Genomic DNA, 27,589 nt, shown 5'->3' with positions numbered 1-27,589 from the left:
AAAACTAGCATAACGCTTGTAACAGACTAGGGGACACTCGATGAAGTTCCAGAGTAATACTTTTAAAACCAATAGGAATAAATATTTTTTTCACTCGGAGAATAGTTAAGCTCTGGAGTACGTTGCCAGAGGATGTGGTAAGAGCGGTTAATGTAACTGATTTTAAAATAGGTTTGGACATGTTCCTGGAGGAAAAGCCTATAAAGTACTGTTGAGACAGACATGGGAGAAGCCACTGCTTGCCCTGGATTGGTGCCACGGAATGCTGCTACTGTTTGGGTTTTTGCCAGGTACTTGTGACTTTGGCTTCTGAAGACGAGATACTGGGCTAGATGGACCATTGGTCTGCTCCAGTAAGGCTATTCTTATGTCTTAATTGAGACTTAATTCTATCACAGTTTCAGGATAAAGGTTGGTAGAGTTATGGAATGAGGAAATGGGAATAGTTTTATAGGAGATTGCACTAGAGGAAGAAAGTAATGTGAAGTTGAAAAGTTCAGCAACATAGCTATCAAAGAAACTTACGAGCTTGAAACAAGAAACTTAAGTGAGCAGTGTTGGCTATAAAGCCAAAGCAGCCAACAATAAAAAAGTTTAAGACCAGGCCACAAAAAGCTCAAAATTTGTTCTTTTGTTCTGGTCACACATGACTGGTCAGAGTTTGAGCAGATTGAAGGAGATAATTTTGACAGTAAACTACATTTCTCAAATAATTAACAGAGTAAGCTGGACACACTTGTTGAATTATGTAGTTGCTCTGCTGAGTTTTCTTAAAAGAGAATATACAAGATACCGTCAAGTTCTCAGTTCTGTGATAATATTGCCGAGATGGCGCTATAAGAGGGGTAGATGAAATTTAGTGAGGAACCTAACTGTACCCAAATTTGCCTACATTATGCTGCTGTACACAAAAGTTACATGACAGAATCTAGGGGTTCTATCCTCCACCCTCCCCTCCCCCCTGCCCCCCAGTCATCATATAGAAGGAAAGTAGGAAGCTTTTTTTGTAAAAGGAATTAAAAAGATTCCTTGGCTATAATCAGCAAGATGCTTTCATGTTGTACTGGGGGGTTAACATGATGCCAAGAGTTTTACAATGATAGGTTGTTGGTTCTATTTCAGGTTGAGTTATTTTAGGATTTTGCTCATACATTTCAAATAACACCAAAAAAAAGTGTACAAGCCTACATAAGCAAATAACACCAAAAACAAAACTTGACTATTATATTTGTTGATCCCTTTCTTTGTGTGCTTATGCATTTCAAAACACATATGCTTTGGATTTCCTTTGGAGAAAGTATATTTTGTTGTAATGATTATAAAGCACTTTGTCTTAAAGACCCTCTGCCACATGGACATTTCCCACTTCAGGCAAGACAAATTCTGGGCCAGATTCTGTAAGAAGCGCCAAAAGTTAGGCGCCTAACTTAATTGCCAAAATGACCTTAATAGCTTCAATTATGAAAAAATATTTATTGAAAAAAATTAATTGAAAAAAAAATTGAATTGGCCAATAGCCACCTACCCGATTCTAAAAAAAGATAGGTGCCTATTGCATGGTGCTTAGTGGTACCTAATGCCTAAGTGGGCGTGTTTGGGGGGAGGAGACAGATATAGGTGCCCCTAGGTGCAATTTTCCAAAGAACTTAGGTACTTTGCAATGTATACCAGTAAAACCCTGGCCCACATTACCAGTGCCTAAGTTTTTTGTTAGGTGCAATTCTGTAAACGGCACCTAAACATGATTGACGTTCGGCTGGTGCCATTTTCTAGGTACCATTTACAGAATCCAGCCCACTTTACTGTGGAAAGCTAAATTTATTTATTTATTTAAGTGAACTTTATATACTCCCAGATCATACAAGTGTCCATAGGTGTTTTACAATAAAGTGAATTTAGATAGAGAAAAGTTAACAATCCCAGAAGAAGTTACACAAAGGCACTTCATTAAGGAGGAGAGAGGGGGGGGGGAAGAATGGAGGCAAATAATAGTGAAAGTGGGGGGAGTGAGGAGGGGAGAATCAGTGCAATGGAGGGGAAGGGACGAGAATTATCCAAAGGTTGAGTGATACATCCAGGTCTTCAGGAGTGCTGAAGAAAAAGGAAGACATAAAATGAAATAAAGCAAAAGAGATTTTTTTTTATAACTAGAAGTGTGTGGTCCGAGCGACTGAAATGCAAAGGACCTGGTGAGAGGAAGAAGCGATATGGATCGCTCTGAAAAGAAAAGATGGAACTTCTATCTACATGGGTGTAGTCTACAGACCTCCGACTCAATCGCAGCAAATTGATAAGGATCTGATTGTGGATATCCAAAAGTTTGGAAGGAAAGAGGAGGTTCTGCTGTTGGGAGATAACAATCTGCCGGATGCGGACTGGAATGTTCCGTCTGTGGAATTGGAAAGAAGTAGGGAGATTGTGGATGCCTTTCAAGAGGCTCTGCTCAGACAAATAATGACGGAACCCACAAGGGAAAAAGTGATATTGGATCTGGTCCTCACAAATGGAGAGAGTTATCTCTAATGTTCGAGTGGGTGCTCACCTGGGAAGTAGTGATCATCAGATATAACAGCTAAAGTGGAGAGCGGCCGCACGATACTTAAAGTCCTAGATTTCAAACGTACGGACTTTAATGCAATGGGAGAGTACCTGAAGAAAGAGCTGTTAGGATGGGAGGACATAAGAGAAATGGAGAGTAGTCTAAGCTGAAAGGAGCGATAAAAATGGCTATGGACCTTTATGTGAAGAAAATCAATAAAAACAAGAGAAAAAGGAAGCTGATATGATTCTCCAAACTAGTGGTGGAGAAAATAAAGGCGAAAGAGTTGGCGTTCGTGAAATATTAAAAAAACCAAGAAGAGGAGTGCAGAAAGGACTACAGGGTGAAACTGAAAGAAGCCAAGAGAGAGATACATCTGGCGAAAGCACAGGCGGAAGAACAAATGGCTAAAAATGTAAAAAAGGGAGACAAAAATTTTTTCTGATATATTAGTGAAAGGAGAAAGATGAAAAATGGAATTGCTAAACTAAAAAATGCTGGGAACCGATATATGGAGAGTGGTGAGGAAAAAGCAAACGTGCTAAACAATTACTTCTGTTCTGTGTTCACAGAAGAAAATCCTGGAGAAGGACCGAGATTGTCTGGCAAAGTTACACGAGAAAATAGAGTAGATTCTGTGCCGTTCATGGAGGAGAGTGTTTATGAGCAACTTGAAAAACTGAAGGTGGACAAAGCGATGGGACCAGACGGGATCCATTCCAGGATACTAAGGGAGCTCAGAGAGGTTCTGGCGAGTCCTATTAAAGACTTGTTCAACAAATCTCTGGAGACAGGAGTGATTCCTGGAGATTGGAGGAGAGCGGATGTGGTCCCTATTCATAAAAGTGGTCACAGGGATGAAGCAGGAAACTACAGGCTGGTGAGCCTCACTTCAGTTGTTGGAAAAATAATGGAAGTGTTGCTGAAAGAAAGGATAGTGTACTTCCTTGAATCTAATGGGTTACAGGATCCGAGGCAACATGGCTTTACAAAAGGTAAATCGTGCCAAACGAACCTGATTGAATTTTTTGATTGGGTGGCCAGAGAGCTGGATCGAGGACATATGCTAGATGTAATTTACTTAGATTTCAGCAAAGCCTTTGATACAGTTCCTCATAGGAGGCTGTTGAACAAACTTGAAGGGCTGAAGTTAGGACCCAAAGTGGTGAACTGGGTTAGAAACTGGCTGTCGGACAGACGCAGAGGGTGGTGATTACAGTATTTTCACGCATATAACGCGTGCGTTATACGCGTTTTTACCTACCGCGCATACCCCTCGCGTGTTATATGCGTGAGCGCGGTATACAAAAGTTTTAAAACATAGTTCCCACCCCGCCCGACTCACCCCCCCAGCAGGACCGCTCGCACCACCACCCCGAACGACCGCTCGCACGCGCTCCCACCCGCACCCGCATCCACGAACGGAGCAAGAGGGAGCCCAAGCCCTCTTGCCCGGCCGACTCCCGGACGTCCGATACATCCCCCCCCCCCGGCAGGACCACTCGCACCCCCACCCCGAAGGACCGCCGACTTCCCGACAATATCGGGCCAGAAGGGAGCCCAAACCCTCCTGGCCACGGCGACCCCCTAACCCCACCCCGCACTACATTACGGGCAGGAGGGATCCCAGGCCCTCCTGCCCTCGACGCAAACCCCCCTCCCTCCAACGACCGCCCCCCCCCAAGAACCTCCGACCGCCCCCCCAGCCGACCCGCGACCCCCCTGGCGACCCCCACGACCCCCCCACCCCCCTTCCCCGTACCTTTGGTAGTTGGGCCAGAAGGGAGCCCAAACCCTCCTGGCCACGGCGACCCCCTAACCCCACCCCGCACTACATTACGGGCAGGAGGGATCCCAGGCCCTCCTGCCCTCGACGCAAACCCCCCTCCCCCCCAACGACCGCCCCCCCCAAGAACCTCCGACCGCCCCCCCAGCCGACCCGCGATCCCCCTGGCGACCCCCACGACCCCCCCACCCCCCTTCCCCGTACCTTTGGTAGTTGGCCGGACAGACGGGAGCCAAACCCGCCTGTCCGGCAGGCAGCCAACGAAGGAATGAGGCCGGATTGGCCCATCCATCCTAAAGCTCCGCCTACTGGTGGGGCCTAAGGCGCGTGGGCCAATCAGAATAGGCCCTGGAGCCTTAGGTCCCACCTGGGGGCGCGGCCTGAGGCACATGGTCGGGTTGGGCCCATGTGCCTCAGGCCGCGCCCCCAGGTGGGACCTAAGGCTCCAGGGCCTATTCTGATTGGCCCACGCGCCTTAGGCCCCACCAGTAGGCGGAGCTTTAGGATGGATGGGCCAATCCGGCCTCATTCCTTCATTGGCTGCCTGCCGGACAGGCGGGTTTGGCTCCCGTCTGTCCGGCCAACTACCAAAGGTACGGGGAAGGGGGGTGGGGGGGTCGCCAGGGGGATCGCGGGTCGGCTGGGGGGGCGGTCGGAGGTTCTTGGGGGGGGGGCGGGCGTTGGGGGGGAGGGGGGTTTGCGTCGAGGGCAGGAGGGCCTGGGATCCCTCCTGCCCGTAATGTAGTGCGGGGTGGGGTTAGGGGGTCGCCGTGGCCAGGAGGATTTGGGCTCCCTCCTGGCCCGATATTGTTGGGGAGTCGGCGGTCCTTCGGGGGGAGGGATGTATCGGACGTCGGGGGGGGCATCAGGCTTTCAGGATGGGGACAGACCTTCAAGGGGGGACAGTGCACGGAAGTCAGGGGGGGTGAACGGAGAGTCGGGACAGCGCACGGAAAGTCAGGGCGGGTGAAAGGAGCGTCGGGCAGCATGCGCGGTATACCCGTGAGCGCGGTATACCAAAGTTTTTGTACATATCATCGTGATTTCTGCGCGCTATACCCGTGTGCGCGTTTTATACGGGTGCGCGTTATTTGCGTGAAAATACGGTAATGGATGTCGCTCGGAGGAAGGAAAGGTGAGTAGTGGAGTCCCTCAGGGTTCGGTGCTGGGGCCAATCCTGTTCAATATGTTTGTGAGTGACATTGCTGAAGGGTTAGAAGGAAAAGTGTGCCTTTTTGCAGATGATACCAAGATTTGTAACAGAGTAGACACCGAAGAGGGAGTGGAAAATATGAAAAAGGATCTGCAAAAGTTAGAGGAATGGTCTAATGCCTGGCAACTAAAATTAAATGCAAAGAAATGCAGAGTAATAATTAGAAGGAACTGTATATGCTGGGAGGAGAGAATCTGATATGCACGGACGGGGAGAGGGACCTTGGGGATCTAAAGGCAAAAAACCAGTGTGACAAGGCAGTGGCTGCTGCCAGAAGGATGCTGGGCTGTATAAAGAGAGGTGTAGCCAGTAGAAGGAAGAAGGTGTTGATGCCCCACTTGTGTTCAGTTTTGGAGACCGTAGCTGGCGAAAGATGTAAGAAAACTTGAAGCCGTCCAGAGGAGGGCGACGAAAATGATAGGAGGCTTGCGCCAGAAGACGTATGAGGAGAGACTGGAAGCCCTGAATATGTATATCCTAGAGGAAAGGAGAGACAGGGGGAGATATGATTCAGACATTCAAATACTTGAAGGGTATTAACGTAGAACAAAATCTTTTCCAGAGAAAGGAAAATAGTAAAACCAGAGGACATAATTTGAGGTTGAGGGGTGGTAGATTCAAAGGCAATGTTAGGAAATTCTACCTTTCTTCAACAGTGACACTTTCTCTTCTCTCAGAAAAATGTTTAATCCATTTGTACACTGCCGTTTTCTTCATGGAATTATCCCTATAAACTTGGAGACTAACATGTGGCCGATTTCACTTCCACTCTTGCCAAGTTTAAAAAGAAATGTAATATCGTTGCTTTAATTCAAGCTCCAAGATTCTTGCAATAGCACACAAAAACGCGTAACAACAATAATGAAGGTCACTCAGGAAGACACCACCAAATGTCGACATGAACACAGCTGTGAGACACTGATATACTAAGGTTATGAAACCTTACTCAGTTGTTTGTACAGTGCTGCCAACGTAAAGAGACAAGTTTGCAAACCTAATTGTTAGACCTCGTATGTGGAAATGCAAGAGAGTATCACAGTGACCTCTGATGAAATTAACCATTTTCCTTTATTCTAGATGTACTGGAAGGCCAGTGAAGACCAAAAAACCGAATGTGTCAAAAAGGGCAAATCCAAACAGGTAATATAACTTTGGTGTGGTTTCCACTTAAACGTTGATAAGCCAGGAATATACTCTAACGTCAGACTAGAAACCTGTTCTAACCAATAGTATTTGTGAAATGCCATCAGCATACACATCATTCTCTTATGGAGATTACACAAAGCAGTGTTATTTGCAGAGAAAAGTATTTTTATTTTATTTATTTATTTATTTAGATTTTTATCCCGTCCTCCCAGTAGCTCAGAACGGTCTACAAATAAACATACACAATGGAGTAGCTTTCAGTGATCACACACTTGTCTTCAGTGGCTGCTCTAAGAGCTAGATTCTATTCATGCCGCTTGGCATGGTTATCAATCAAAAAAAGGCATAGTTTATACAATCATGTCTAGTGGCGCCTAAGCAGACTTGGGCATCACTAGGTGCCGCTCCATTAAGTCAGCTTTTCACTCACCTAATTTTGCAGCGACTATGTCAGACACCTAACAATGCCTAAGTCAACCATGTCTATCCTCTGGCCATAGCCATGCCTTCTTTTTAACATAGTGCATTCATACTAAAGATGGCACTATGTAATTCTGTTTCATTAATGATGGTTGGGAGTTATACAACACAAGTCTCCAATACTTCACCCAACCTCCACAATATCCAACATCCCTCTCCACAAAATTACAAGTTGTTCCACATGCTTTCATATATTTCAAATCTGGCAAAATGTGGCCTCAGGTACACCTCCTCCACCCTTAGTAATGTTCAATAGAGGTAGGGATACTGGTGTTTTTAATCCTCATTGGCCCACATTCTTTTATTGCAGTTATTTAGGTAAACTTTTTAAAAAACTTTTTAACTTTTTTATCCACCATAATCTTTTTAGAAGTTTTAGAAGTTTCCTTGAGATTATTCTATTTAAACATATTCAAATAAACTGTATACTTAACTTAGTATGCTACTGGGTTACATGATCCGACATGTTTCGCAACAATTTGCTTTATCAAGGATCCCCTACCTCTATTGAACATTACTAAGGGTGGAGGAGGTGTACCTGAGGCCACATTTTGCCAGATTTGAAATCTAGAAATGGCAAGTTATTGTTTTTATATATAGGTACTATGTATGAGCGGATTAGGTATTTTCTTTAATCATATGGAGTTCTTTTCGTGCTTTAATTGTTTATAATTTTATTAACTGCTTAGATCTATTGAAAGCTGGAGCAGTATATCAAACCCCTTCATTCTATGATCTTTTGCACACTAAGCATAAAATTGTGAGCTTACTTGCACACACAGGTTATAGAATAAGTTATACAGTGCCAATTAGCAGCTAATTTGAAAATCATCAATTCTTGAATATAGCATTTATGTCCCAACATTTAAGTGTGGCTGTCTGTGGATGTTGTAAATATCCACGACTAAATGTCATAATTGCATGTATAACTGTCAGTATTCTGTAACCTTAATGGATAAGTTCTGGGCATGCTCCTTACCCACTCATGCCCCTCCCTCATCCAATCCCCCTTGCAATTACGTGCTATAGATTTTGCAAACTAGGGCCAATTAACATCAGTAATTGATGATTTTCAAATTAGCTGCTAATTGGCACTCTATAACTTATTCTATAACCTGTGTGTGCAAGTATGCTCACAATTTTATTCTTAGTGTGCAAAAGATCATAGGATGAAGGGGTTAACCCTTTAAATGCTGAGATTTTGAACAATATGAGCACACTTAACTAAACTAAACTAAATCTTAAGCTTATATACCGCATCTTCTCTATAACAGTAGAGCTCAGCACGATTTACAAGAAAATTAGAAAGGAGAACGGATACAATATGGATTTGGAATAGTATGAAGAGGAGCGGAATTTACAACTTTGAAAATAGCCAAGTTTTCAGATGTTTTCGAAATGATTGGAAAGAACCCACTTGCTCATCTGCTTCTTCAAATTTGTGAAAATTCTAGGAAGTGGCTAAAATTGTGGTTTTGCTAAGTTTATTTACAGTAAGGTATTCTAGTGTTGGAGACCTAGTTGATGATGATCTATTAATCTTCTGTTTCTGCATATTTCATTCCAGACTGAATGCTTCAACTATGTTCGTGTGTTACAACCACTAAGCAACAATGTTCTGTATGTATGTGGGACAAATGCTTTTCAGCCTACCTGTGACCATCTGGTAAGTGACTTTCTACAAGTAAATGGAATGCTAAAGCAGCGATTTAACCTTGAGGCTCAGTGAGAATAACATATTATTGAGTTCTTCACACTTACCTGAGGTGGTGAAGAATGTAGGATAAATGTCACTTGTTTGGCTAACACCTGAATGCTAAATTCATATTTGTACCTCTGTGTCCTACCATTATCATCCTCTCTTTTCTACTCCTTGCCACTCATCCGCTCATTGACATCACCACCTACCCACTACTTACTTCTCCCTCATAGGGGCAGGACCGACAAGAGCTACCAGTGGTGTTTATAAGGTTATAGCCCTGCATCTGCCTCTGATTTACTGGCAGGCAGGGGAAGGTTGACATTTTCAATTTCTTATTACTTCTGCAGACATTGGATGGCAGTGGCTCCACAGGCGAGCAAGTGATTGGGAAGGTAGAGGTTGGATAGTGGGTGCTACATACCACTTGCTGATATCTTGTGTACCACATGTTGTGGACCTGTGCTATAGGGCATTGTTCTTCAACCACCGGTCCATGGACCGGTGCCGGTCCACAGACATTTCCTGACGGTCCACAGGGCCAGCACGTGCATGCCCAAAACAGTGTTCTTCAACTGCCGATCCATGGTGCGACTGATGTGGCTATATCTTCAAGCCAGCTCCATCTTCCTCACTGATTCAGTGCACAAAGCCATGGGCAGTGGCTCCTACGCGCGTCCTGCGCCTGAACTGGAAGCCTTCTCTCTGACATTGCAACTGTATTTGATTTTTCAAGTGGGGACATTCTGGCAAATAAATATTACAGAACAAAGCAGCTGGTTCCCCGGACTGGGATGGAGGGTGTCCAAATCACAGGGATGTTTTGGGCCTGTGGGGCAGGTCCCCTGTGGTTATGCAGAAGCCTGGTTGCTCAGGTGCTCTCAGAGCTGCTTCACCATTGTCTCTCTCTCTCTCTCTCCCTTAGTCAGTCTTCTCTATTCCATATTTTCTTTCTCCTTCAGCCCATCTCTATCTCACTTTCTCTCTCTTCCACAGGTTATCAACTTCTATATTGTATCCCTAAGTCCTTTCTACTAGAGAATGACATGGGGAAAAAATCTGTCCCCGTCACTGCACCGTCCCCGGCCCACCATCCTCTGTACCGCCCCGTCACCGCCGTTCCTTTCACCACCCCGTCACCGTCACCGCCATCCCTTTCACCGCCCCGTCACCACCACTGCCATCCCATTCACCGCTCCGTCACCGTCCCCGTCTAGCACCCATCTTCTTCCCTCCGCTCCCCCATAGTCTGGCATCTGTCTTCTTCCCATCCAGCGTCTTCTCCCCACTCTGCCTTCCACATTTCCTTTCAGGGTCTGTTCCTCTCTACCCTCTTTCAATGTCTGTTCTATTCCTTTCCACCATCACCCTTCCCTCCCTCCTTTACCATCTGTTCCTTTCTACCACCCTTCTTTCATATCTTCTATCAGTCCCCCCACCATCACTAACAGTCTCTCTTCTCCCTTACCATGAGCAAATAGAACTTCTGAAAATTGTATTGCTGAGGCATTATTTCTAGTACGCCTTTTTTTCCAGATGGATAATGACATCAATTTTATAATTCTTACTGTCTGCTCTGATTTCATTCATAATTTGGTTTGTGTTCTGTACCTGAGGATTCCATGAGGTATTTAACCTTTTCCTGTCTCTTCTGTGATTTCAAGTTGATTCTTTCAATAATGGAGTCTCAAGGCAGTAGCAGTTTTCTATTTTGGGCTTTTTTGACATTGTTTAAGGGATTTCTTGTACATTTGGTGCTGGTCTTCTTTGATGAGGTCACTTCAGAATCTATTTCCAAGGAAGAGAAACTTTTTCCCTTTCACCCCCTCCTTCCTTGTGTGAGCCGGAACACGCGGTCCCCACAAGCAAGTAATTTTATATCATTTTCATTCTATTCATTCATAGAAATTAAAGTCTAGATAATGCCAGTCACATAACAAAACATGATTTTACAAAAATAATTCCCTGCACAGTCAAGCCTGCAAGGATTACTAGATGTCTTTCAGCAGCTCCCCTCCCTCCCTCCCCCTTACCTTTGTGGCCAAGTCAAAATGATCTACCAACAATAAAATTTTAAAAATACAAAGCACGCTGTACGCAGAGAAAATGTTAATTATCATTTATATTCCGCGGGTTTTCAAAGAGGTCAAGGCAGATGACTTTATGCAATGTCACCTCAGTAACAACTATACAAAAATAGACAAATATTCCCCCTCCCTTTTTACTAAACTGCGATAGCGGTTTTTAGCGCAGGGAGCTGCGCTGAATGCCCCACGCTGCTCTCGACGCTCATAGGCTCCCTGCGCTAAAAACCGCTATTGCATTTTAGTAAAAGGGGGTCATAGTGCAAAATATAGACAGCAGATATAAATTCTCAAAACGGACACATTTTGATCACTAAGTTGAAAATAAAATCATTTTTCCTACCTTTTTGTCTGGTGATTTCATGAGTCTCTGGTCCTTCTTCTTTCTTCTCCTGCCCCCCCTTCTTTCTTTCTCTCTCCCCCTGGCTCCCCTCTTTATTTCTGCCTTTCTTTCTCTCTCCCCCTGGCCCTCCTCTTTCTTTCTGCCTTTCTTTCTGCCTTTCTTTCTCTCCCTCTTGACCCCCTCTTTATTTCTGCCTTTCTTTCTCTCTCCCCTTGGTCCCCCTCTTTCTTTCTGCCTTTCTTTCTCTCTCCCCCTGACCCCTCTTTATTTCTGCCTTTCTTTCTCTCTCCCCTTGCCCCCCCCTCTTTATTTTTTCCTTTCTTTATCTCTCCCCCTAGTCCCCACAAAGCCATCGTGCCAATTTCTCCACTTCCACGATTCTTTCCCTACCCTCACCCCCAAGCCAGCAGCCGATTTCTCCCTGCTCCTTCCCCGATGTCCTGATGTCCTGAACTTCATCGGGCAGCAGCAGCATTCACAATTCACTGCTGTTGCCCGCTTCAGGCCTTCCTCTCTGTCGGGTCCTGTCTTCATGAAAACAGGAAGTAGGCAGGACCCGGCAGAGAACAAGGCCTGAAGCCGGCAACAGCAGCGAATTGTAAACGCTGCTGCTGCCCGAAGAAGGTAATGGAGCACGAGGCAGACCGCTTCTCCACCCTCCCAGCCGAACCCCTGTTGACCCTCCTATCTCCCCCCCCCGTGAACCTTTCCGACCCTCCCAGCGAGAGCAGCAAACCTCCTTCGCGGCTTTCTCCTCCCTCTGCCGCATCACTGATGATGTCATCAGTGATGCGGCAGAGGGAGGAGAAAGCCGACACTACTGGAGGGAGGTTTGCTGCTTTCGCTGGGAGGGTCGGAAAGGTTCACTTGGGGGGAAGAGATAGGAGGGTCAGCGGAGGTTCGGCTGGGAGGGGGAGAAGCGGTCTGCCTCGGTGCTCCAAGGCCTGGCGCCATTACCTTTTTTGCCCCTCCCGCCCCCCCCCCCCCCTTGGTACGCTACTGCTCTCCAGCTCTCCTTAGTTTGCCGGTTTTCTTTTTCGGCGACCGGCACGCTTTCAAAGAGCCGCGCACGCGCGGCTGCTCAAAGTTCAATCTTCTGCTCTGCTGTAACTTCCTGTTTCCGGTTGGGTCAGAGCAGAAGATTGAATACTGAGCAGCCGCGCGTGCGCAGCTCTTTTGAAAGCATTCCGGTCGCCGAAAAAGAAAGTCGGCAAACTAAGGTGAGGTGGAGAGAGGAAGCTGGTTAAACGATCGAGCCGACGGGCGGGTGGGGGTTGCGGGGACCGCACGATCCTTTATGCCTTACTGCGGTGACAAGACCATTCACCGCTCCACGGGGCGGTGATGGCCTTGTCCCCGTCTCCGCAGAGGCTGCTAATTTTCATTCCCCGTTTTTGGCGGGTTACCCGTGGCTAAACGCAGTAGCCGCAGGTAAACCGCCACCGTGTCATTCTCTACTTTCTACCACACATTGTCTTCCTCCAAAACATACCTCTCCCACCAGTCAGCCTCCTATTTCTACTTCATGCTTTCAAAGCGGCTTTCCCCTGGCCCCTAAATGGTTAATCCACCCCTTGTATTCCTTAGAAGCTTGCTTCTGGGAGAACTGAGTGGATCTGTTTTACCTGTGCAATGCCAAAACTCCCATGCTGTCCTCATGGTCTTTACGAGAATAGCACGGGACTTTGGTTTTCATAACAGAGACTCACTTAGAGCCAGTGTAAGTAGAAACCAGGACAGCTGTAAAGGGCAGTGCCAGCAGCAAGCAAAGGGAGGAGAAATGTTTGCACTGTGGAACAGTTAGGGCTAAGGGTAGATAAGAGGCACAACTGGCTCTTGAGTCCTTTAGTAAAGAATACTGTGCTAAAGTATATAATGCAGCAAAATCTGGCTTAAAATGTCCAATAGATCCATCCAGTCTGGACAGTTATTTATTTATTTATAATATTTATATACCATTTATAGCCTAAATGGTTTACATTCAGGTAATCAAGCATGTTTCCCTATCTGTCCTTGTGGGCTCACACTCCGTCTAATGTACCTGAGGCAATGAGGGCTTTGCTTAAGCCCTCCCTCTGACGTCAGCGCTGACATCGGGGAAGACTTCCGGTCGGCTATGTGTGCTGCGACAGGGCAGGTAGGAAAAAGAAGATGAACCTCACAGCTCGAGTTGTATTGAACCCCGCAGGATCCCCGTGACCTTAGGAGGCGTCCCCACGGGATCCCCGTGACCCTAGGGGGCGTCCCCACGGGATTCCCATCATCCCTGTTCCCGTGCAGCTCTCTACCACACACTCCCCAGGATGTGCAATCAGGAATATATTCAGTCTGCTAGTCATAAAGCATGATCATTGTAAGCTCTTGCATATTGTCAAAAGAGAGCATTTGTCGTCTTCCTCTGTTATACTCTACCCCCTTGCATGCAAAATCCCCTTTCTGTTCCTCCCAACACAACAGAATATTAGGCAGAAATTATTCATAAGGAGTCAAGAATGACTGGCAGCAAAATAGCTCTCTGAAAATTTAACAGAATAGCACCTTTTAGTTTGAATAAGAGGCAGATTGGACCAAAAGTTCCAGAGGAACAAAATCCCCCCCAATCCTGCTTCCACATCCCTCTCTCTGTGCTGGGCTGGCAATTAGTGATTTAGATATATATTTAATTTTCATTGTCATTGTTCTATTATGAAACCTAATGACTGAGCCATATTGCTTCGTAATGATTGTTGTGTACAGTGACACTTCATGACTGAACTGTGTAGTTTACTACTCATTGCTATGTGTACTAGGGGGCAAGCCCAGTAGTTAACCTGTTGGCTGTGGGGTAATGAAATCCTGTGATTAAACTGTAAAATCCAGGCTAATGAAATCTGACATGTGATGGTTTGATATATTATCAAACTTGATTTCATAATAATTATAATAATTTTTAAAAAATTGGGGGGCCATTGATAACATATTATAATGTTTAGACACCTTTTTACACTAAAAGTATAATTATAATGGGAAAGGGGGGATATATTGCTATATTATTGGTTTAATCAATATTTTGAATATATTACATGTATGATATGCTTGATTTACAATATTTGTGGAAAAGGAGGGTGGGGGAGGGGATTAATATATATATTGAAGATAACATATTATAATGATTAGACACCTTTTTACACTAAGGCCCTGATTCTGTATAGGACGCCCAGGAGAGGTGCCCTATACAGAATCGGTCCTACACTAAACCCCGATTCTGTAACCGGCGTCCTGGTCTGCTAGATCCTTGTACCCTGCCATGATCAACCCCCTATCTAGGGGGTCTATAATGAGGGCTTCAGTAGGCACTGCAGGCCTTTTGAGGTTGCACATGGCAAAGCATTTACCGTATTTTCACGCATATAACGCGCGCGTTATACGCGTTTTTACCTACCGCGCATACCCCTCGCGCATTATATGCGTGAGCGCGGTATACGAAAGTTTTAAAACATAGTTCCCACCCCGCCCGACGCCCGATTCACCCCCCCAGCAGGACCACTCGCACCCCCACCCCGAACGACCACTCGCACGCGCTCCCACCCGCACCCGCATCCACGATCGGAGCAAGAGGGAGCCCAAGCCCTCTTGCCCGGCCGACTCCTCGACGTCCGATACATCCCCCCCCCCCCGGCAGGACCACTCGCACCCCCACCCCGAAGGACCGCCGACTTCCCGACAATATCGGGCCAGAAGGGAGCCCAAACCCTCCTGGCCACGGCGACCCCCTAACCCCACCCCGCACTACATTACGGGCAGGAGGGATCCCAGGCCCTCCTGCCCTCGACGCAAACCCCCCTCCCCCCCAACGACCGTCCCCCCCCAAGAACCTCCGACCGCCCCCCCAGCCGACCCGCGACCCCCCTGGCCGACCCCCACGACCCCCCCACCCCCCTTCCCCGTACCTTTGGAAGTTGGCCGGACAGACGGGAGCCAAACCCGCCTGTCCGGCAGGCAGCCAACGAAGGAATGAGGCCGGATTGGCCCATCCGTCCTAAAGCTCCGCCTACTGGTGGGGCCTAAGGCGCGTGGGCCAATCAGAATAGGCCCTGGAGCCTTAGGTCCCACCTGGGGGCGCGGCCTGAGGCACATGGTCGGGTTGGGCCCATGTGCCTCAGGCCGCGCCCCCAGGTGGGACCTAAGGCTCCAGGGCCTATTCTGATTGGCCCACGCGCCTTAGGCCCCACCAGTAGGCGGAGCTTTAGGACGGATGGGCCAATCCGGCCTCATTCCTTCGTTGGCTGCCTGCCGGACAGGCGGGTTTGGCTCCCGTCTGTCCGGCCAACTACCAAAGGTACGGGGAAGGGGGGTGGGGGGGTCGTGGGGGTCGCCAGGGGGGTCGCGGGTCGGCTGGGGGGGCGGTCGGAGGTTCTTGGGGGGGGCGGTCGTTGGGGGGGAGGGGGGTTTGCGTCGAGGGCAGGAGGGCCTGGGATCCCTCCTGCCCGTAATGTAGTGCGGGGTGGGGTTAGGGGGTCGCCGTGGCCAGGAGGGTTTGGGCTCCCTTCTGGCCCAACTACCAAAGGTACGGGGAAGGGGGGTGGGGGCGTCGTGGGGGTCGCCAGGGGGGTCGCGGGTCGGCTGGGGGGGCGGTCGGAGGTTCTTGGGGGGGGCGGTCGTTGGGGGGGAGGGGAGTTTGCGTCGAGGGCAGGAGGGCCTGGGATCCCTCCTGCCCGTAATGTAGTGCGGGGTGGGGGTAGGGGGTCGCCGTGGCCAGGAGGGTTTGGGCTCCCTCCTGGCCCGATATTGTCGGGGAGTCGGCGGTCCTTCGGGGTGGGGGTGCGAATGGTCCTGCCGGGGGGGGGGATGAATCGGACGTCGGGGGGGGGGTGAACGGAGAGTCGGGACAGCGCACGGAGAGGCGGGGCAGTGCACGGAAGTCAGGGGGGTGAACGGAGAGTCGGGACAGCGCACGGAAAGTCAGGGCAGTGCACGGAAGTCAGGGGGGGTGAACGGAGAGTCGGGACAGCGCACGGAAAGTCAGGGCAGTGCATGGAAGTCAGGGGGGGGTGAACGGAGAGTCGGGACAGCGCACGGAGAGGCGGGGCAGTACACGGAAGTCAGGGGGGTGAACGGAGAGTCGGGACAGCGCACGGAAAGTCAGGGCAGTGCACGGAAGTCAGGGGGGGTGAACGGAGAGTCGGGACAGCGCACGGAAAGTCAGGGCAGTGCATGGAAGTCAGGGGGGGGTGAACGGAGAGTCGGGACAGCGCACGGAGAGGCGGGGCAGTGCACGGAAGTCAGGGGGGGTGAACGGAGAGTCGGGACAGCGCACGGAGAGGCGGGGCAGTGCACGGAAGTCAGGGGGGGTGAACGGAGAGTCGGGACAGCGCACGGAAAGTCAGGGCAGTGCACGGAAGTCAGGGGGGGGTGAACGGAGAGTCGGGACAGCGCACGGAGAGGCGGGGCAGTGCACGGAAGTCAGGGGGGGTGAACGGAGAGTCGGGACAGCGCACGGAGAGGCGGGGCAGTGCACGGAAGTCAGGGGGGGGTGAACGGAGAGTCGGGACAGCGCACGGAGAGGCGGGGCAGTGCACGGAAGTCAGGGGGGTGAACGGAGAGTCGGGCAGCATGCGCGGTATAATCGTGAGCGCGTTATACCAAAGTTTTTGTGCTTATCATCGTGATTTCTGCGCGCTATACACGTGTGCGCGTTTTATACGGGTGCGTGTTATTTGCGTGAAAATACGGTAGTTCATTTTTGGATCATGTATAGAATTTTGGCTGCTTTTCAGATATTTTCTGTTTTCAGACATTTAACGCATGTCAGATTTGATAAGTGTAAAAATTTAATGCATATAAATCAATTTTCTGTTCTATTCAGTGGCTTTGTGGGAGTAAAGTCAATTTATTACACGTTCTTTAGACACACAAAATGTGTGCCGCCTGCCAAACAGACCCAACTGTATGAGCATCTGCTTGCTCTAAGACTTGCGGTATAGATTAACTGAAAACTGTTAGGAACTAACATGTATTTAGAGAAAGTCAATACAGTTCAGAAGCTAATTACGTTTGTTCTTTTATTGGTTGGGGTTGTCAGTTCTAGGAGATGTGCAAAAACTTCCAAATTAACATTAACTGAAGTCTTGCATGGGAGATCTACTGTAAAATGAAACATTGATTTGCTGTGGTCATTGGGGCTGGAGACTGTACTTTTGAAGGTCATTCCATCGTTCTATTCTCTTAAAGTGAGACATGAATTAGGCACATGTAACACAGGCTTTTCATCTCCCCTAGGAGGCTTACATCATTAGCACAGGTGTCTAGTCTACTGTTATTGCTAGGAAAGCTTAATTTTAGTGATCTTTGTTTTGCTAAACTCATGTCACAGGATTTACCTCCATTTAAACTGATGGGCAGAAATGAGGATGGCAAAGGGAGAAGTCCATTCGATCCTATGCAGAGCTATACATCTGTCATGGTTGGTAAGTGTGCATTTTACTCTAATGATTTATGAATAGCGAATGAGTTCTGCTCTGTTGGAAATAAATTGTCGAGTGATAGAGGTGTATACCCCCAGATTCTATAAAGATAGTTGCCCAAATTTCTGACTAGCAAGCAAATTTGAGCATGCAATTAACAGATTGATATCAGTTGCTTGCCGCAGCCGGCACTAAAAACTGCACTATGGTTTTGAAAGAGGAGGAGTAAATTAGGTACTAGTTGGCATTAAGTATCAATAAAAGCCCTTAAGTCGTGTTCATTGGTGCAAATTTGTAGTTATGTGTGCAACTGCACTTAGGCAGTATTCTATAAATATAGGGTCAGATTCAGTAAATGGCGCTCAAATTTAGGCACCAAGAAAAATCTACATTAGGCGCGATTCTGTAAAGGACATGGGCCCTTTGTAGAATCATGCTTGGGGCTGATTTCTGCACCAAACTTTGTATGCCAGACTTACACCTGGTGAAAATTGGCATAAATGCTGGTGTCCAAGTTAGGTGCGTTGAGGCTGTTTTCTGTAACAACGCATATAACGATTTGAAAAAGCCCTTGAAATGTCAGTGGCCACGCCCCCTTTTGAGTTATGCACTATTAGCGTTAGGCGCCATGCCTTATAGAATAGCACGCAGCCAGATACATGTGCAGATTTTAATGCATGCCAATTGGCGTCAATTTTTTTTTAGCACCCAATTGCTGATTTTAATTGGCCTGTTAGCTAATTAATTTGTGCACGCATCTTGGGAGCATGCCCAAATTTCTTCATGCAAATCTTGTTGCCATGTGTAGAATCCAGGGGGGGTAGTGCGTATATACTGTAGCACACAGCTGCAAAGGGTGTGTACCTCGCAGTTACATATGTAAATTATTATTATTTAGGCTCACAACTGCCAACTTTAGGTCCCACCAGTGGTGTAGCAAGGGTGAGAGGCACCCCGCCCCACACTCCTTCCCCGATACCGCCTGCCTGTTGCTTCTTCCTCTGCCATCACTTCCTATGCACGGCATCTGGAAGTGACATCAGCGGGAGATCCAACGGGGTTGCAAAGAGCACATAATTGACCACCGCAAACAACTTCAACTAGAGGTATGAGGGAAGAGAAGAGGGGCACGCACATGGAGGGGAGGAATAGGAAGAGGTGGGTGGGATGAAGAAGAGGGGTGCCGGTGCCTCCACCATCATGATGCCCCCTGCTCATCCCCTACTATACTACTGGGCCCCACCAACCTTTGACTTAAATGCTTGTTCCTAAAGTTAGGTGCATGCATGCCCACTTATGCCCTATTCCAGTGAATTGCAAACTGTGTGTCCCGGAGGATGCAAGGTGTGCGCCGAGATGCTGGTGAAGCGGAGAGGCACCGGTGCAGGCTGACTGCTTACAGGACATACCTCTCGCGGCAAGAAGCACGTCCTGTAGTCAGTCAGCTGGCATCTATGCCTCTCCTCGTCACCAGCTCCTTCTCCTCGCCTCTCCTTCTGCAGCACCCTCCACTGGTGGTAATAGTAGGCTCAGGGCTGTGGCTGAAGGACATCCGCACATGATGTCATCACGTCAACATCCACTCATTTCCGGGTGCCCTCCAGCTGGCAAACTTGGGCCAGCAGCTTAAAAAGTTTGCGACACACTGCTCTATTCTGTAATTGCAATCTCACACAAAATTGCCATTGAAGAAATTAGCACTTGGCACCCCTTATTTCTGATGCCCCATAGTGTCACAGAATCTTGTCCTTAGTTATACTAGACTTTGGTTAAACAAGCAATTGACAGGGACACCTGCATTGGATCTTGAGGGAGAGGACAGGCTAAATAGATGGTACTTTTAATACCAAATGCAAGCTGGATATGACCGAGCTGCTGTTTCCACTCTGATATTATCACATGCCTGAACAGAAGATAGATTGCTTGCTTGACAGGAAAAGATAGCAACAGACAAACTGAATCATTCTTAATGACTGGAAAGCATTCAGATGAATACAGTTTGCCAGACTTGTGTCTTGGAAGGAAACTTATGATAATTAAACAGTGATGGTATGGCCTGCTGCCAAATATGAAATGACAAGGGTGTTCTCTTCCTTTTAAATGAATTAGATATCATTTTACTTGTATTTCATTCTGTATTTTCTTATGTTTATTTAAAAACTTGATTTTACTTCCTTTTAAAGTTAAGCAACAAGATGGTGTATAATAAAAACAAAAATAACCCAAAAAAAAAATCTTTTTGTTTTTTTAAGTTTTTTTTTTATTCATTTTTCACATAACAAGTGTATCACTTAAATTTATACAATTTCATTACGTACACACTTGATATTCCTTCATAAATTACTATATATATAACATATCATATAATCTTTTACTATAATCTTGAAGCAGTATATAATATTTAATAAGTATACCAACTATTTCTCAATTATAAACCCATCCCCTCCCCTTCCTTATGCAACTGCATATAATACAACAAAATATATTGATTTTACTTCCTTTTAAAGTTAAGCAACAAGATGGTGTATAATAAAAACAAAAATAACCAAAAAAAACCCATCTTGTAAATTAGCATGTTTTGAAAAGAAAGTGAGGACCAGATAGATTGTAAGCCCACTGGGACAGATAGAGAGAAATACTTAGAGTACCTGAATGTAAAGCACTTTGAAAAAAAGTGGTATATAAGAAATGTATACAGTATAAATAAATAAATAAATAAAGCAAGAATTTCACAAACTTGCTTGAAACATAATTTAAATTTGGTAAACGGTTTTTTGCGTTCCATTTAATGTTTTTTCTCCCTCTTCTACAGCCATAGCACAGTTAACCTATATTTCTTCTCTCTTCCTGTGTTCTGAAGATGGGGAACTTTACTCGGGAACATCCTTTACCTTCCTGGGAAATGAGCCCATTATTTTCAGACAATCACAACAGAATCAGCTGAGAACTGAATACAGTGTACTGTGGCTTAATGGTGAGTGGAGCTGGGTGGGAGGGTAACAAAATGGATTTATATAAAAGAGGGATTCTGTTGTCAAAGGCACAAGTGGTATCATTTTAATTTATTCTGATTTATTTTCTTTGTCTTGAAACACAACTTACTCTTTCTAGCAATATTTAATAAGCGGTTAACAGGTGCTCCTGCTGGTATGTCTTGCTGTTTCAGATTTCTGTTATACAATGGTTTGGCCCATGGGAACTGTGGGACAGACTAGCAACAAAGAATGGTTATGGTTTATTGACTTTTATACCACCTTCAGTATATCTAAGCAGTTTAAAAATGTGCATACATAAAATTTATAAAAATATATACAATGACAAGTTTGAAATTATTTGAAATTACAAAATATTCCCACCCTCCCTCTATCTTTTCCAATACTGAGGTGTTTAAGGTGATAAGAATTGATAATTGTTAATTATTAGTATATGGGAGGGAGGAGTGGGATTCTTTTATATTTATGTATTGGAAGATTACAAATAAGATTGTCAAGTAATTAATTAATATATTTATGATGGATTATTGTACATTTGTTGTAATTTTTGAAAACGAATAAAGATTTATTGAAATTACAAAATAAACAATCCAATAATAACATATAATATACAATTTCTAACAAAATGTTAAATAACAGCACAGAAAGTTTAATAACAAATGGTTCAATAACTCTGCTCAGTCATCTTTCTAATTTTTAGACAAGCAATCAGACCTGCTGGGCATGCCCATCAATTCTATCAGCATACTATTAAAACAAACTATTACATTTCTGGATGCTTTAGAATACTATTCTTCTTCAAAAAGGTATAATTCTTTTTCCCAGTTTGAAAATGTTCCATGGGAGGTGGCCTAAAGTGCATATTGGAGCAATTCAACTGTAGTTTCATTACATTTGCTGACTCTGTACAGGGTTTAGATGCAAGTCTGCCAATTTAACTAAACTCACTGTGAGGGAGTCCATAGGACACTGCCTGACTTCCTTGATAGCATTCCCTCATAGTGTCAGAGCAACTTTGCGGCCCTGTCCAGTGAGGAAGTGACACGGGAAGAGTGGAGCCGGGAGAGCATGATCCAGAAATTATAAAAGCTAAGGCCATAGGTAGGTTAAGGAGGCCCAGTAGGAAGCAGCGATGCCCCACTGCATTTGCTCCTACTACCTACAGGTGACCTGCAACTGCTTCAGTCATGTAGGCCAAGTTCAAATTGGACTAAGATGCAAGTAACTACTTGAGACTATATTGTAACATAGGACTGTCCATTGTGCTCATGATTAAGTTGTCTTTCTTTGACATTTCTAGGCACTAGACCATAGAAGTCTGCTGGTTCTCAGAAGTCTATGGCAACACTTTGAATTTCTCACCATGTTGTACCACAATTAGATTCTGCTCTTAAGCATTGGTTTAAAAACCTCCCTTAATAAAGTGCAATTAATCTATTTTTACTGAACTATCCTGTATCAAACGTAGTTTTTAACAGTGCTATGCTCCATGAATACATCAATAAAAAATGAGCACTTACCTTATTGGATTATTCAAAAAGTCCCAATGAAGTCTCTGTTTAACTCATCGGCCTTCTTCAAAGGATGTCTTTTTTTTGCTCAAGATCATGACATCCACACCGAACTTGTGTGTGATATTCTTGCAATTTATTTGCCATGGATGTAGACTGCAGAATGCAAAACAAACTAGTACTATGCAGAATGATTCCTGATATGAGCCATGGTAGAAAATTATGTTTTCCTCCTGAATGGAAAAATCTAAATAATCAATATAGTCTACAGGTTCTATGTTTCCAGACGGATTTTTTGGGTCACCAAGCCGCAAAATGGTACAAATTGATATACGGATTTTTAAATAAAAAAAAGAAAACAGGTCTTAGGGATATTTGGAGTATTGAGATTGGTCAGACAATTTCTGAATCTCAATGGCCACGATTTTGGTCCTGGAGATTAAGATCTACAAGGTCAGCATCTATGAATCAAACATGGTTATTCTTATTACATAGAGTATTCTGGACCCCAACGCGCCTGCAAAAAATAGATAGTACTAGATCTAATAGATGCTGGCATTGTAAATTGGAAATAGGGACGTTAGATCATTTAATCTTTTTCTGTCCCTATGTAAACGCATTTTGGAATTCAATTTGGCCCCAAATTAATAAGTTACTAGAGAATCACGTAGGACTCTCATATGACACCATATTATTTGGTACTGCAATGAGAACTAAGAGTCCGATTTCAGCAAATAATAATAAGCTATTACTAATACTAACAGGAGTCGCCATGCAACAAATTACTCAAAATTGGAAAGATTATACCAAATTAAATTATACATTCTGGTGGAATTCTGTCTGTCATATTTATAAAATGGAAAAAATATTAGCGTTACAACAGGGAAATCTTCTTAATTTCAAGAAAATTTGGCAACCATTGACAAATTATTCTAATGATTAGTTTCTTAGCACAATGATAAAAATTATATATGAATGGGGTGGGATTTGATTAATTAATGGAAATATATTATATAAAAAGGGAGAGGGAATTATATTTTATATGTTATTGTATAATCTTTATCATATTATATTTTAAATACTATGAATTATTAATGATAATATTTTGGATATGTAATAATTAATATATATTGTATGATTCAAATATTGTAAGAATGGAAAATTTATAAATAAAAAATTAAAAAAAAAAGAAAATTATGTTTTCCAAGAAGTTCAAAGAAACTTAAAACCAGTAATTTCTTACATTATACAACCAAAAGGACTCATGGTCCCAGCTTCAGTTTCTCTTCATTCTCTCGCCTCTGAAAGGCAGAGTTTTACTCTGGACATTTGAAAAGCCTCTTCATAGTATGTCTTTTCTTGCTCCACTTTTCATTTATGCTGTATTTGTCTTTAGCTAATGAAACTTAAGAAAATTCATATGCTATAGCTAGAGAAATGACTTATAATCTTCAGAAATCATTCTGACATATTGTATTACAGTATTTGTCTGACATCATCTCTTGTTACAGTATTTTTTGAAGGGAGGTATGCCAAGCCCCCAAAAATCACAATACAGAAACATAGGGCTCCTTTTACAAAGGTGCGCTAGCGTTTTTAGCGCATGCACCGGATTAGCGCGTGCTAACCGAAAAACGACCGCCTGCTCAAGAGGAGGCGGTAGTGGCTAGCACGTGCGGCATTTAAGTGCGCGCTAAAACCGCTAGCGTGCCTTTGTAAAAGGGGCCCATAATTGTTATCTTAGATCAGTATGAGAACTGGAATGCTGCTCTATAATTGCTATATCCAGTGTGTGATAATTTTATTTCTTTTGGTACACAGACCCCTATTTTGTTTCTGCCGACGTGATAAGACACAGTCAAAACGTGCCCAAGGGAGATGATGATAAAGTGTACTTTTTCTTCACCGAGGTCTCTGTGGAGTTTGAGTTTGTCGGCAAAGTGATGGTCCCAAGAGTAGCCAGAGTGTGCAAGGTGAGAGATGCCTAGAATTCCCTTTCAGTTAGTAAAAGGTCTGCTTTAATAAACTTCCCTAATGATCAAGCTGCTGGAGATTATTCTGATTGACTTTTAATTTATGGCATTCATTGTTTTATTATTTTAAGGTAATTTCTGGATTGTTACAGCTAGTTTGGCTTAGGTACACTGCTTTAGGCAGTCAATTATTGACTGATGAAGCGGTTAAAGGAAGAAATTTCATAGATGATCTTTTCCTCGTGTATTTTCTTTCTGCTGTTGAACATTACTTTGCAAAAGCATTTGGAAGAAAACAGGTTATTTTTGATGCATATGAGCTGATGGCAGTCCTAACTCATCCTGTCATTTATGTGAATATGAGTTAATTTGGGCCAGCAGCTTAAACATTATGTGTAGGGGAAGAGGTGACATTCTGGGCAAGGTAGTTGCCTCAGAGTCCCTTTGCAAGATGGGGGTCATGCTTGTTGCTGTCCCTCTGGACAATCTTGGCAGATTGGATATTTGGGCTAGGGAGGTTGATTTTTTTCATACCAGGAACTTAAAACTTTGGCATGTCCCACTTCTCTGGGCTGGTATAATAGAATGATAAGGGAAGTGAAATTTGTTCTTAACTGCTAATTTTCTGTCCTTGATTCCTGCCAGACCAGTCCAGGACCTGCCCATGAAGACTAAGGCACTCAAGGCTATGCCCTTCAATTTCTTTTAGTGATTTGGGCTTGGTTTCCATTTATTCTTGTGGAGGATTCAGGCAAAAAGTTTTTCAACTATATTGGGGTTGTCTATGTGTGTTTGGATTCACATATCTCTTTTAGTCTTACAGTTCTTTGTCAGTACTATTCTGGTGACTTACAGGGCTGAAATCAGTGTTCTCTAGCTTTATCTGGGTATTAGGGAGCATAATCCACTTGTCTGGACTGTTCTACCATGAATCAAAGGGAAGAAATTAGCAGTTAAGAACATATCACCTTTTTTATACGTATAAATCTGAAGTCCTTCATGATACTTGTTTTCACTGGGAGCTGCGTTCTCTATGAATTATTATCATTATCATTTTGTTGTTGACTCTTTGGTTTACTGTTTTCTAGGGAGACCAAGGAGGGTTAAGGATTCTTCAGAAAAAATGGACAACTTTTCTTAAAGCTACATTGTTATGTCGCATGCCAGAGTGGAATTATATTTTCAATGTGGTTAACGATGTCTTTATTTTGAAATCTCCAAACTTGAAAGAACCTTTGATTTATGGGGTTTTCACTGCACAGTTGTAAGTAGCATTTTTACTTTGAACAACTTCATATTCATCTAATTTGACCTAAATTTAAAAAAAATAATAAAAAGAAATGCAATCCTTTCTTTCCTCCATTAAGGAATAATATTGGTGTGTCAGCTGTGTGTGCATACAATATGTCTTCAGTGGAAGAGGTTTTTGCTAAAGGAAAGTACATGCAGAGTGCCACTGTGGAGCAGTCGGACACCAAGTGGGTGAGATACAATGGAGAAATCCCTAAACCTCGACCAGGAGCGGTAAGTGGGACAGGTGCTCATGTGTTACTCTCGCAAAGGGAGGGGGCATGTTTGAGATACTCAGGTTTTTTGGGTTACAGGAGTGACTGGATTTGGATTTTTCTTCATTCTGCACGGTCTTTGTTTGACTATTATATTGTTGTTGACTGGCCAATTGGAGCATGGTCAAGATACACCTCAGCTGCTTGTCTATAGACTGAGCAGTATATAGCAAGTTTAGGGAAATATATAAATAAATAAATAGATCTGCATTTTTATTTTTGTGTCCCCTTTTTGTATCCATAAATATGGTAAGCCTAAGAAAAACTATATAGAAAAAGCAAGACTATTTTGTTATTTATCACAGTTATTTTTCTTTGCTAAAGAAATATTTAATTGTGGCAAATGTATAAATGGCTTCTAGTTAATGAACACACATTAAACACATGAAAACCAGAGGACATAATTTGAGGTTGAGGGGTGGTAGATTCAGGGGCAATGTTAGGAAATTCTACTTTACGGAGAGGGTGGTGGATGCCTGGAATGCGCACCCGAGAGAGGTGGTGGAGAGTAAAACTGTGACTGAGTTCAAAGAAGCGTGGGATGAACACAGAAGATTTAGAATCAGAAAATAATATTAAAGATTGAACTAGGCCAGTTACTGGGCAGACTTGTACGGTCTGTGTCTGTGTATGGCCGTTTGGAGGAGGATGGGCAGGGGAGGGCTTCAATGGCTGGGAGGGTGTAGATGGGCTGGAATAAGTCTTAACAGAGATTTCGGCAGTTGGAACCCAAGCACAGTACCGGGTAAAGCTTTGGATTCTCGCCCAGAAATAGCTAAGAAGAAAAAAAAATTTTTTAAATTGAAACAGGTTGGGCAGACTGGATGGACCATTCAGGTCTTTATCTGCCGTCATCTACTATGTTACTATGTTACATCAAACCATGGTACAGCAGTAGACCATAATCTATTTTTCAGAAACTGCCAGGTTTGTGTTTGGCTGAGTCTGAGCCTAAGTATATCTATCAGAACAGTGGATATCCCTCAACAACTTAGGCTGGCTTCTGAGATACATGTGAAAGGCTTTGCATAAGAAATACTTAAAGTTGTATTACACAAACAAATTCCTTTGACAGATTAAACCAGTGTCACGCAGCCGGCGGCACACTAAGGGCTCCTTTTACAAAGGCGCGCTAGCGGGGTTAACGTGCGTGACTTTTCATCACGCGCTAACCAAAAACTACGGTGGAATTCTGTATGTCATATATACAAAATGGAACGTACAATAGCAACGCAAAAAGGTTATTTTGGTAAATTTCAGAAGATCTGGGGACCATTAACAGATTTTTGTAACGAATGATTAACTTTTCCCAAGATAAGATATTTGATTATAGGGGAAATGGGTGGGTTTTATTTTTGTTATTTCATAATATATGATTATATCAATAGTTTCAATGTAATGACATTTGTATGTAATATTGTGATGGGAGGTAGGGGAGGGGAGGAGAGGATTTTCTATTTAATAAGAATAATTTAAATATTAGGTTTATTACATAATATTTAAAATATTATAGAATATTAATTTGTAATGAAATGTTATACTTAATGTATTTTATGAGAGTTAATCAAGTGTGTATTTTACGTTAGTATGAGTTTATCTGCTACACTTGTAACATGCAAAAATGAATAAAGAATTTAAAACAAAAAAATAATTTAAAAAAACCTACCGCCTGCTCAAAAGGAGGCGGTTGCGGCTAGCGCGTACAGCGGTTTAGCGGCCGCGGCTAAGCTTATCTTTGCAAAAAGTAAATTCGACCATGTCTCACCGCTCCTGTCCAAGTTTCACTGGCTTCCGATAAACGCCAGGGTCCACTT

At 44.3% G+C, this 27,589-nt stretch overlaps 1 protein-coding gene across 11 annotated transcripts in view; it reads left to right on the top strand.

Moving 5' to 3' along the window:
* The window catches only part of LOC117352366 (semaphorin-4D-like), a 348,824-nt gene that overhangs the window by 224,292 nt on the left and 96,943 nt on the right, over positions 1-27,589 (top strand). For all 11 annotated transcript variants that reach the window (XM_033928889.1, XM_033928898.1, XM_033928879.1 and 8 more), the window contains 7 exons: positions 6,616-6,678; positions 8,732-8,830; positions 17,643-17,736; positions 20,594-20,707; positions 24,059-24,210; positions 25,299-25,474; positions 25,578-25,734. In XM_033928889.1, coding sequence (XP_033784780.1) covers positions 6,616-6,678; positions 8,732-8,830; positions 17,643-17,736; positions 20,594-20,707; positions 24,059-24,210; positions 25,299-25,474; positions 25,578-25,734 — 855 coding nt within the window. The remainder of the gene's footprint in view (positions 1-6,615; positions 6,679-8,731; positions 8,831-17,642; positions 17,737-20,593; positions 20,708-24,058; positions 24,211-25,298; positions 25,475-25,577; positions 25,735-27,589) is intronic.

This window comes from Geotrypetes seraphini, chromosome 1, assembly GCF_902459505.1.
Source record: "Geotrypetes seraphini chromosome 1, aGeoSer1.1, whole genome shotgun sequence".
Classification (NCBI taxonomy): Eukaryota; Metazoa; Chordata; class Amphibia; order Gymnophiona; family Dermophiidae; genus Geotrypetes; species Geotrypetes seraphini.
Note: the sequence above shows the minus strand (reverse complement) of the source record. Positions and strands in the feature narration are given on the sequence as shown.